We start from the raw sequence: 12,503 nt of genomic DNA, 5'->3' as shown, positions 1-12,503 counted from the left end.
CATTCAAGTTAAATCGAAAAGTCGTTTCGATTCTGTAAAATTTGTATATATGGCATGACCTGTAGTTTCGTGCTTTGTGAAAAACCACTTATACACCACAGACAAAAACGAAACGCTCGATCCAGTGCCACAAAGCGTGCAGGCTTTTTACATCTCGAATAGCTCAAAATGTCCTTCCCCGGGTGTGTCGTCGATCAAAGCTACAGCCTTCATTCGAAAAACGGCGGCATCTGTGAAGTGATCTAACCTAATGAAGAAAAACGCTGGGCATGGTTGCAAAAACGAACTTAGCAAGAAATTCGGGAAATAACGAGTAAGGTTCAAGAGGATAAGAAAAATCCAAAACAAAATTGACATTCGGCGTTAAAACTGCTTTTAAAAAAACACACAATGACAACCACACTGAATGGTCCATTTTCTCCGTTGCTCCACGCAGCAGAGCAGTTAAGGACTACAAATAATTTACAATCCACTTGGTCCACGACGAAACTGTTAGTTCACTTTCCAGTGTTTACAGGCTTGGAGCGTGAAGATGTACATGAGTTTATAGAAAATGATGAACGTGCCTCACTTTTTAATGAAATAAGTGGATCCAATTTAGTTTTGGGACTTCCATTGTATCTCAAAGGGCATGCTAGCGATTGGTTTAGAACTTTGGAAGGTCGAGACGAAATGCCTTTCGATGAATTGTCTTTCACGCTAATTCCTCATTCGTCATTTCCTGGTTAATAAGAACGAACTTCTCACCAGTTTATCTTTTCTTTCTTTTTTAATAAAGCATCCAAAATGTTTACAATGATATTACCTGCCTACCCGCTATGAAAACTTGAAGCATAAAATACCTGGTATTATTTATTCATAAAAACAAATAAAAGGCTATTGCAAATGCGTAAAGACTACATGGCTCCAAAATCGTTTATTAAAGCTATCTAAGAATTTGATTAAAAGCGATGGTTACAATAGCTTTTAAGTATCTGTAGGTAAAATTACGTCGTTTACGTCATTTAACGTACCTCAATTCGCAATTAGCAAATTCAGAATCCTTGTCGTTTGCTCTGATATCCCGTGATATCAAGCCACTGACCTGGTATGGCTACTTTCATGGTGGAATTTGGAGTACGGTAAATATCTAATTGTACCTAAATGGTTTGGTCGGCAAAATAGAGGCTCATTTAGTCTCTCCTTAGCTCAAATTCTTCTCGCCAAACTATAAACATGGCTGCCCCAAATTCGTCTGATATACTTTCTTACCAAAAAGATACGATAGGGTACAAAGATCGAAGTGTTATCCTACAGTCACTCCTGTCGAGAGCTACCTTAACTCATTATTTATTTAAATCTACATTTGTCCTATATAGGGTCTCTGACGAGACCGTATCAAAACTGAAAGTTAGCTGTCAAGTTTTTGAACCATAGCAACACAGAAAAAAAAACAAAAACTATCAAAATTCTAAGACCGTTCAATCAACCCATGAAAGATGAAATATATTTGAAACTGAAGAAGGCAACTTAAGCCAACTACCTGCACGCGTTAACAAGCAAGAATAAACGTAAACCTCGGTTCGCTAATATGTAAAGCAAATCGCAAACACAAATTAATATATGTGAACTATTTAGAAGTTCAATCGTAAGGCAAGGACGAACATAGGTAAATCTCTGTCTCACCCGCTGCCTTCTTGAACAAGTACTTCCGTGTCAATGACGCTGGTTTGCAGTACAATTTCTTCAAAACTCTGCGTCCTCTCTAACGCAGGTATCTTGACTAACTCAGCGGGTACAGTTTAAAATCATCACAATCATCCTATCTATCGACCGCAATCACCGACCAGCTGAACTTACTTTAATGCAAACCCGCAGAGAGATTTTCATAGCTGTGAAAAAACTTCATTTGCAAATTTTGGGCCGCCTCTCTTGAGTTTCACGAAGGTTTCTAGTTATTTATAGATATCAAAGGGAATCATATTCCAGTTACTTAGCAACAAGTTTAGTACTGTTGAAAATTTGCGACACCAAACGGTCAAGGATCGCACTTGTGAACAGGTTTTCTCATATTTCCTTCCTTTTTCAAGGAAATCATTGAATAGAGTTGTCAGCCGAGACATCATCGGCTTGAGGAGAAACAAAAAGCGACAAAAGCTGATATTTACTAGTACAATAACTTTGCGTGTGCTACTGGCGTAAACGTGCATTTCTTAGCCGTTTTGCGCAAAGCAAGAAATTCTGGGTTTTGGTATGAACAGCTGTCGATCACAATCACAAAAATCTAAAAAGTTATTCATAAGGTTCCCACAGCCTTCGTGCATTACCACAGCAGATTCACGAGAACAATCAACCATTGTAAAACAATTTATGTCTTCTCACTGCACTTTCAGGAGAAAAGTAATCCAAATCTTGTTAGCTTTAGCTTTAAAACATCCTTCCTTAGTGCTGGAGTTGCGCTAATTCCCATATAAAACAAAATGAGCAATCGCGCGAGGACGGCCCTTTTTGAAGTTTTGTTCGGCGAAATTTGTCACAATTTTTTTACTGAAGATAACACAATGCATCACAGAGTGTGATGAGGACCGATCATAGGAAATCTGCTTCTAGTTATTTATCTTTAAAAAATTGTAAGGCGCACTTGTGTTTGCACCAAGTGATGCAGTGATCAGCTGAGAAAACCCACCAAATGTACCAGACTTGTCCGCAAGTACGATCCGGCCCTAACAAAAAGTTAACTAAAACACGTTGTATTTAGTTACTATAAATGTGTACGTTATTATATCAGGAATCTGTACGTTTCGGATTACGGTCACGAGAAAGATGAATTAAAGCTTGCTGATCAGGTAGCGATTTGAGGATAGCTGATAGCTCGAAATAAACTGAAATAAAGCGATAGCTCGCCATTGACACGTCATGTTGTCTTGTTCGTCTCAAACACTCTAAGATTTAAAGCAACAACTTCTAGGGCATGAATTCTAACTTAGCCGCGCGACTCTAACTACAATACAAACAACTTAAAGAAAAAAAAACAATCCAAACTTCTTTAGAAGATGCTACTCGTTGTTAGCATCTTCATCATTGTTAAGGACTTGCTCGTTGGTATAACCTAGATCTCCTTCAACCTGGTGTTTGTACATGTAGCATTCATCCAACTCTACCGCCTCACCATCCTTATGAGCAGCCTTTCCTTCTTTCGGAAAAACTTATCTTGGAAAGCAACACCTAAAAAATGCAAATGATATGGCGAAGACAATAATTTAAGAAATAGCACTTCACTACAACATTCCAAACAGGTTAATTAATACAATATTCCAATCTAAAAATATTTTTGGCGAATCTGTTTTACTAGGAAAAATGAAAAATGAGTCATTTTTTAGTTGTGAGGGCCATCTTTTAAGGTACATTTGGGCCTCTCTGCAGTCGTTGTAGGGGGGTGGTTAGGACCGATTTTATGACTAAAAAGAACAGAAAGATAAACAACTGGTAAAAGAGTTTTAATTTTCTCGCACGCGATGCCTGGCGTCACATGAGCGCGCACTTAAATAAAGGACATGCGCTATTCAATTCCCGCACAAGGCTGTAAAAACAATTAACCAATTGAAAACCTGCCGTAAAAGCTATGGTGAAATTTTCACAGTTAAGTTTTTCGAGTGTATCGCGTTCAGAGCCATTTTTTTTAAAAAGTCTTTGTTTTCAAATAATCTGCTTTATCGATTTTTCTTTCACTTTTGACGAATGTTTAACTAGAGCCAATTGCTAACTTTAAGGTAGGATCATACCGGTTGATTTTGAGAAAAACGTCATTAAACCTACTAGTGCCCAGTCTATCCTAACCACTCGGCATTTTGGCTGTTTATTAAGTTGTAAATTTGTTCAAGTACAACATGCAATGGTAAAAGAATTAAGAAAGCAGTATTTAGAGAAAGGGAAAACACCTGGGAACTATTTTCAAAAGAGTTTTAAAAACGTTGGGCTTTTATGGTTCATCAAAACTGCACTAAAACACCTTGAGACTGCAAAAGCTCTTTTAAGGTGGCTCGTACCAGTTTTCAGGATTTTGACGGCTCATAACTTTTCAAGAATAGAACAAAAAGGCAGACCAGGGCCACTGAAATATTTTTGTAGGTTTGGATTATATAATTTATACTTGACCTAAAACAGCTGTTATTTTGTCGTCAGCAGTTACCATGGCAACATTCCAAAAGGATTTTCCAGACCTGATTTTTCACTTATGTCACTAATAACTAAAAAATTAACCTGGAGACCCCGAGTTTTTCTTAATCAATAGCTTGTGTCATCTGAAAATGAAAATGCACAACAATTTTAAAATAATTTTACAGAGCCGATTTCTTGTAAACTTGGAAAAACGACAATTTGCACAAAGTGCAAATTTCCTTCCGTAGAATTTTTTTTATTTTTTTTTTGTGACGTTTCCTCTCAATAATAATATTATATTGAAACAATAAAAAGGGCTTGTTTTCATATAAAAGCCTTAGCGGGTTCCGTTATTCCCACGCTCGTAGACACGCATTCAAAAATCCAGACTTTGTAAGATCAGCAGTTGCTCATGAGCTGTTTTGACTACCGCTGACTGCTTCGAGTGCCCGCGCGGGCGAGCGGGCTCCGAACAGGCGTTTTGTTTTGTTTGCTGCTAAAACATCATTTACAGTTGCAGTTGTCGTTAAATACAACTTCCTGTGCTTACTCTGTAGGATTTTTACACAAATTCTGGGTAGATTTGTTATGTTTTGCGAGTCCTTTATACGCTCCCGGTGGCTGTCACGATCGATCGAGCTGCCTTTGCTATTTGGGAAACATTGAATTCCCGAAACAATTTTTCTTAAATACACAGAATTGACTAAAGTTGTTCTAGCAATTATGCGAATTTCGCCTCCAACACTACAAAAGTGACCTTGCGCGAAAAAAGCCGCGCGACGCCATATTTGTTTGGTTTTTCCGGTTTTAAATCTCGCGCCCCTATCGTGCGTGTTACTCACACGTGACGCACGATGGTGATCTACTCCCCGCGCGAGAAAACTGGTACCAGCCACCTTAAGTGTAACGTAGCTCGTGTAAACCAGACGTTTTAGGCTTGGGCCTTCTTCGGTATGTTCAAAATACTGAAGAACGGTTACGCCGGAAACGTCTAATTTACGTGACCTATTTGACATGACATGACATGACGCTGTTTGTCCTTTAAGGTTATAAAACTGTGAAGGGACGTACTTGCGCAAGATTAAAACAGAGAGTACGACAACAAAAAGGAATCCAACTACTGCGCCTCCAATAATGAAATAGTCCTTCATCGTTTTCTCACGATAGACGGGTGGAGTCACTGTGGAACTGCCCTCCGTGGAAGCGTCAAAGAAAGCAGCTGTTATGTTTATTATGGTCACGTTCAGTGCCTTCTCCAGCTTTTCACGAGATTCACTGATGACAGTAAGCAATGTGTTCTTGGTCAGGGTGGTACTGGAGTCTTGAGCCACTCCTGGAGGAAACTGGACATAAATCGCGAGGCGAATCCGTAGAGGATGAACATCTTGTTCTGGAAATCCTGGAAGAAGGTGGACTTGATCAGACGTAAAAATGATGTAGTCCAACGCTCTCCTAAAAACCAAACAAAAAGATTTTTTTTAGTCAGTGGTCGGTATTGTCATTTGAGATACAACGTTAATAAGTGTCCCTAGAAAGTGGGGAGCCTCTTGGTTAGTGCACTGGACTCCAAATCGAGCTGTCAGGGTTCCGGAACATGCCAGGGTCACTGCGTTGCGCTCTTTAACAAACGCTTCTCACCACTTAAGTGTATAAATGGGTACCTGCAGAAACTTGAGTGGACTCTATGATGGACTTACGTAGAAATCCACTTTGTTGCTTTATGCTACGGACACCCGAAAAAACTCGACGGCTTGAGACTCTTTTTTCTCGAGTAGACATTATTAGCCTGCATAGTCGTCTGTGTCAGTGCATTAGCCCAGACAGCATAGGTTCGTATAGAAATTTATGATTGGCCTTACCGACTGAACATTTGCTTTTCACGGTCCAGAAAAAAGGGCCGTCAGTAATTGATGCACTGTGCAAAACCTTTACCAAACCGAATCATTTAATTTTATTACTAAAGCCCGGTAAATCTCCATATAGCTAGGTTACTTTGTAGTTTTACTTATTACGAGACTGTACTGAATAAGGATAAAATATTCAAATCAGTTCCGGCATTACGCAATGAAAACGCACATAGACTAAATCACGATTGTATAAAAACCTTTGTCGGTTCCTTTCAGTTATGCAATCCCCAACATTTGCACAGAAAGTAGTAACGGAATCTGCAACAGCTCCCTTGAAATCTTCCTCTTTAGGTCAGTTCCACTAAAAGAATTGGTAAAGGCGAGAAAATCACTGAATATCAACTGCAAACTTAATGACTCGTCTATCTCTAAGCTCCTTGCTTATTCCTTATTACCGACTTACTTCAGTCCTTGCGCTTACTAGTTGCGATATTTATATATGATTACATAAATGAGAGATAACTCCAAATACTCTGCAGAAATTTCTGGTTATTATTCAGCTCAGAAATTACAGACTTGGCTTTGCCGGAATAGAACGTGAATCATGATTCTTCTTTTAGACTTCTTTTTTAAGGCCTTGGAGGTTTTGAATCACGTTGAAGCCTGAAAAGGTCTCTAGTTAGAGCTTTCTGTGCGACCTTTACCAAATTCCTGACGATTTGATTTTTTTCAGTTATTTTAAAAATACATCGTCGTCCATTCCACACATCCCTATGAAGTAATAAATTTATCACAATTTCAAATAAACCATATTATATATGTTATTGGGGATTAAAAGAAAGCACCTGACTAGCACTAAGCCCCTCCAAAGTGATGATAACTGATTGAAGTGTTTCCTCAAGAGATGGCTTTCTTGGAGTCGGTGCTGGTGGTGGAGGCGGTGGTTCTTCACCTTTACCGAGACCTTCAGAAAGAAAGAACCGAAAACGCCTATAAGCTTTCAAAAATAGTTAATAGTATTAAGTATTTAATTACTGTATGACCCGAGAAGAGACACCGATTAGCGAGAAAAATCAATTTCGCACTAGGAATTTTAGTTCATCGTTGACTTCGGTTTAAGATTTTCTGAACTATACAGGGCATTCTAGTCATTGGCTTGGTATAGAATTTTTAACGTCCGACTTTTCCAATTCTTATGCTATATGTACTTAAGGCATAAGTCGGTCGACTATCGGCCGACGATATCGGTCAACATGCGGTCCGCGTGTCGGTCGATACATCGGCCGACATTCGATCGATGGGTCGACCGAAGTTGTCGGTCTTTAGACCAAAACTTCAGAGCCAAAGCTCTCACCTTTGCAAGTCTCGTTAATCCAGTAAAGTCCATCTTCGCATTTACATTTGTAAGAACCTTGGGTGTTCACGCAGCGCTGCGAGGCGTCCGAACACTGAAATGTCCATTCCAAGCACTCATCGATGTCTAAACCAAAACAAAAGATTTCATGAAAAGTGAACGGCATCATTCTTCCTTTAGTATTTACAGGCAATTGTGACGCTAATTGTTACTTCTTGATGTGGAAGTTAGTGTTAATTCTTACATATTGCAGCAACGTTCAGCTGGAACGTTCCGTTAATAGCAAACATGTCTATTTACCACGCTTTTATTGTCGGCAGCACCATTTTTCTTTTCTTTGCTCTAATCCCTACCTATGCATGTGACGTTGTCAGTGTCCAGTCTAAAGCCGTTTACACATGAACACAAGTAGCTTCCCTCTGTGTTGTTGCATTTTTGGTTACACCTGTTTTCATCCGTTGCGCATTCATCATTATCTAAAGGGAGCAAAAAGAACAAAGGAACAAATAAAATACTGGAAAAAAATTTGTTATTGTTTTATAATGATTATAACCAGAAGCTTATTGTAACATAGCGCGCGAGCTGGTCCTCTCTAATACCTATTGAGCCATCATGGTAAAATCCTCTATTTACGCACGGCCCTGAGTAAATAATGTGACGCGCGCAGTTTTATTTTAGCTGCAAAGTTCCTTCGAGTTAAGCTGAAGGTTCCTTTTGTTAAATCAGTAGAGCAAACATCATTCTGAACAATTCAAACCTTTGAGCCTTTGACTTTTGCCAAGTTAAGATGCTTACTAAAAACTTGAGTGTTTTGACTTTGTTCGTCTACATTGTAATTGAGTATTTTTGACTTTGTTTGCCTACATTTTCATTAATTCGAAGAAGCGAGTTTTCCATTGACAATTTTAGAAACCAGATGAAGCGCTTTCGTTCAACTGTTGCTCAAATGATTGTGAAATGTTTTTAACCGACCAATAGGATCCTTTGTCTCACATTGTGAGAACAACTAAAAATCTGTTAGCGCAAAAGTTGCTGTCGCTATGTTATAAAAGAATTGGTTCGTGCTTTTAGCTGTGCGTATATCGAGTTATGGATGCACTTGGGAACTTTGTAGAACACTCAAGAAGCTAGAGTTGTTCTCGGCTGGGCCTCGAGCAACTCTTACGCTTCTCTCATGCTCTCCAAACTTCACGCGTGCATCCATAACTCGATATACGCACGCAAAGCATGAACCGATTCTTTATTTAAATTTTCAGTGGGAGTCGTCAAAGATGTAAAGAGATATATAGGGTAAAATTCCTTAACCAGAGACTTGTTTCTGGGCCGGCAAAATAGTGGGCTTGACCGCCATTTTAAATCCAAAGTTCGTTGCTAATCCAAATGTTGAAGCTTGGTAGGTTAAACTTTGAGATCAAACTTCCTAATAAACTTTATCCTCCTGACGAGTCGATTAAATAACAATGTACATGGTTTTTTCACATACTTACTTGGGCAGAACATTCTGTGAAGGAAGTGGAGCTGAAAGGTTAGGGCGTCGGACTTGAAATCCGGAGGTCGCGGGTTCAAGTCCCTATCTGACCATGTACCACTAGCTGGTGTTGTTCTCAGTAGTTCCTAGTTCAGCCCCTGGATAACGATTGCAAATAGCCAACGGGCCTGCATCCTGCCAGTTGTGATCTTTAACCACGTTTTTTTTTAATTGCATTACTTTTTCAACATTTGTTTCCATTGGCCATAAAAAACCTCATTGGTGAAGTGGTCAATAAAAAATATTTATTTTATTCATTGAGTTATTAGCAAGGAAAACTCTTATTCGCTTATTCGCACCTTTACACGTTTTTCCATCATCGGCGAGAAGATATCCCCGTCTACAAGCGCAGTTCTGAATATTGTTTAAGCTGAGAAAGCAGATGTGCTGACAGTCATGATTCCCGTCCTGACATGGAGACTCCGCTGTAATAATAGAAATCATTGATTAGTATGATTATTTAAAGTTTGTTCCCAAACCTTTAACCCAAATGTGCATGTGTTGCTCTGGAACTGCTGCCTCGGCTTGATAGATTCCAGTTGTATCCATACAAGAGGAATACATTCCGTTGAAGAAAAACGTATAATGCAGTAAAACGTTCTGTGTAACACTCATTGTTTTTTTCCCCATAACGTTTCGTAGACGTCTACCTATTAATTTGTTGTCGTAATGCGTTAAGGAATATACCTCCCATCGAAAGTGTAGTATTTTAAAAACTAGATTAAAATATACGTACGTATGCAGTTCTTGGAATTTACAGGATCCACCTTGAAGAAATCATCACAACTACAGTTGTATCCACCATCAAAGTTTTTACACTTGTGCATACAGTCACTAGCAGGGACGCACTCGTTTATATCTAAAAGTTGGGAAACAAACGTAATTATCAATGCTGTGACAGTGCACTGTCGACAGGACAGGGTTGGGTGTGTTGTACGAGGTCGAAGCCATTGATTGCCTGTCATAGATTCTTTTGTTGTTGGCAGGGGAAAGAACTGAAAAAGAATTCTGCGTGAGGAAAAATTAACGAACAAGGAAAGAAAGTATTGAGCGTACGTTTCGTTTCTTTTCCTTTCTGCTTCTAAAATTATTTCGACAAAGCCGTTTATTACATACACAGAGACACACGATGTGAAACAGATTGCTGATCAAGTACTTCTGATGGCAAAATATCTAAGATATTGGATAACACCAACCGTCACAAGTGCGTTGGTCGATATTGAGTAGATACCCTTTGTAACAATCACATACGAACGAGCCTGGTGTGTTGATACAGATTTGTTTGCATTCACTCGGACCACTGTTTAAACACTCATCAAAATCTGCAACGAAAGGTATAGCACAATTAGAAAGCAATATCTTAAAACTAACGGCAACATTTCTAATATTGGTATCATTTTTCCCCTCTTGCATATAGTACCCACAGGGTAGAAAAGTTATACTAAGCCAATGGTGATTTCTATATGGCAAACAACGAATATCATAAATAGAACAAGTTCTTACGTTAGGATAGCATTGATCGTTAAAGTGTTGCTCAAGTGAACGCCTACAGGGAAAAGTTTCAAATAATTACAAGCTCTGAGTGGTCGCCGTTGCGTGTGAGAGGTGGTCGCCTGCAAGAGGTTCCGACTGCAAAGACTAGAGTAACTGATAAAAATAGGGAAAATGCAAACTAGCTAACCGAGCAACCAATTGCCAGGCTGCACTGAAAGGATATATTCAATGAACATTAGAAAGAGGTCGAACTCCATGAGTCTGTAAATTTACTTCCATTCTCCCGGAAAAGAACTATATTGATTTTGTCTCAAGAAACCAAACGCAAGAGGGATATTTGGATTAAATACGATGAGGCTAACCTTCACATTTGGATCCATCTCCTGTGAAACCGCTCGGACAAGGTCCACATTTATAGCCGGATATGTTTGCTGGAGGAGGAAGATCAGCACATGATACGCCAGGGTAGCACGGATTAAGATTTGCTTCACACGCGTCAAGATCACTTTCACAGGATGTTCCTGTATACCCATTTAAACATTCACATTGAAGCACGTTCATCTCATTGTTTTGTGTTGAATTTCTGTTGTCGGTAGACTGATAGCAAAGACCGTTGTTAAGGCAAGCGCAAAGGTTGATGATTGGCCTCAAAAATGCTATTGCCCCCTGGCTGTCTTTTACCACAAATTCGATGTGAATCTGCAAAAACAATATTTATCTTAGGCAAGGTTCGTATAAATCCAAATCCGTTCTCACGTGGCACATAATTAGGGAGTTTAAGAAAACCACGACGGCAACGGCAAAGGGAATGCCGCTAAACAAAAGGTTTAATGAGCAGAACTGGCAATGGCTGTGCGCGTGCGTTATAATTCTTGGTACATTTCTTTGCCATCCTCTACAAAACAACAACGTGAAATGACCAAATTCTGCGTTGTCCAGAAAACATGAACCATGACGGCTAATTATTTTTTTTTTCCATTTCAAATGCTTCGCCCTGTCCTAGATCCAATTTCGTGATGGTTTTGTCACTAAGAAACAAAGGAAAATGACTTAATAGCATCGCGAGCTTCGTAGGTAAAATACAAAATCACTTTTTAATCGACGTTGTCCTCGGCGTCGCGTCCTGGTTTCTTAAACTCCTTTACAACGATGAACATCAAACATAGAATAAATACATTTACACTTTTTGAAACAAAAGCAGTTTTTGTTAATCTTGCCTGCTCCATAGTTCCATTCCACGTTATTGTTATAGAGTTGGAACTGTTTAGCAAAACAGCGTCAGACGGCAGAACACCAATGATGGAGAAGCTCAAGGTGTCGTTATTAGGGTCTTCTGCAACCACAGTTACACTAACACTCTGATTTACGGTAACGTTGATTTGTGATAGATCTGTCATAATCCGTGGAGGATAGTTTTCTGTAAAGAGTAAAATGGATAAATTTTTCTAAACCACGAAGCATTGAATAACGTAGTTAGATAGGTAGGTAGGAAGGAAAGTAGTTAGGTAGGTAGGTAGGTAGGTAGGTAGGTAAGTAAGTAGGTAGGTAGCAAGATGGCCAGGTAGGAAGGTGAGTAGGTTGGTAGCGGAAAGGTAGGTGCAGTTGTATGTAACTACGAGCGCGAGTTGGTGGGTACGTTAGAACGAATGTGATACACAGATGAAAACTCACAGTAAAGGAATTTTACCAATGCAAGATCAAATTTCCGATACCATTAGATTTATTTGACAATTCGCAGTCATGGCGTATTTACTAAGAAGTTATGACTAAACTTTTAATAGCGCTTGAAAAGATCAATAACGAAGGATGTACAGCGTTATAGCGCAGGTTGTCACAAGAGATTCAAAAGTAAATGCTTACTAAGAGTAGACGATTTCTCTTCAAGTGTCGAAGATAGTGCCTTGGTACTTGCTCCTATGGAAACATCATTTGTTGAGGCGGAGTCGAAAAGGCAATTTATGTCTTCTTGACAGGCCTCCTCTGCCTGTTTGTGCAATGTGTCGTTTGCAAAGTACAGGTCCTCCAGAAACATGGGGACAAAAGAAGCATTTGTAAAAGTTTCCACGTTTTCCCCTGGTTTGTACGTGAAAAGTGTGCTCATGTTGTCCACTTGCCCTTAATTAAGGAGAGGAACATCGATGTA

General features: G+C 39.3%; 1 protein-coding gene across 1 annotated transcript in view; it reads right to left on the bottom strand.

Annotated features, from left to right (window-relative positions):
• Nucleotides 1-750: 750 nt before the first annotated feature.
• Nucleotides 751-12,503, bottom strand: part of LOC110043128 (uncharacterized) — a 62,588-nt gene continuing 50,835 nt past the window's right edge. Inside the window, exons 27-38 of the mRNA XM_089291474.1 lie at nucleotides 12,221-12,475; nucleotides 11,578-11,777; nucleotides 10,723-11,059; nucleotides 10,063-10,188; nucleotides 9,603-9,725; nucleotides 9,166-9,291; nucleotides 7,692-7,814; nucleotides 7,339-7,464; nucleotides 6,830-6,948; nucleotides 6,242-6,345; nucleotides 5,209-5,589; nucleotides 751-3,204 (exon numbers count right to left, since the gene is read on the bottom strand). Of these exons, the coding sequence (XP_089147600.1) occupies nucleotides 6,337-6,345; nucleotides 6,830-6,948; nucleotides 7,339-7,464; nucleotides 7,692-7,814; nucleotides 9,166-9,291; nucleotides 9,603-9,725; nucleotides 10,063-10,188; nucleotides 10,723-11,059; nucleotides 11,578-11,777; nucleotides 12,221-12,475 (1,544 nt within the window). The 3' untranslated portion in view covers nucleotides 751-3,204; nucleotides 5,209-5,589; nucleotides 6,242-6,336. The remainder of the gene's footprint in view (nucleotides 3,205-5,208; nucleotides 5,590-6,241; nucleotides 6,346-6,829; nucleotides 6,949-7,338; nucleotides 7,465-7,691; nucleotides 7,815-9,165; nucleotides 9,292-9,602; nucleotides 9,726-10,062; nucleotides 10,189-10,722; nucleotides 11,060-11,577; nucleotides 11,778-12,220; nucleotides 12,476-12,503) is intronic.

The sequence above is a fragment of the Orbicella faveolata genome, unplaced genomic scaffold, assembly GCF_042242905.1.
Source record: "Orbicella faveolata isolate gen_17 unplaced genomic scaffold, um_ofav_v1 contig_24, whole genome shotgun sequence".
NCBI lineage: Eukaryota > Metazoa > Cnidaria > Anthozoa > Scleractinia > Merulinidae > Orbicella > Orbicella faveolata.
This window is presented reverse-complemented; position numbering and strand designations above follow the sequence as displayed.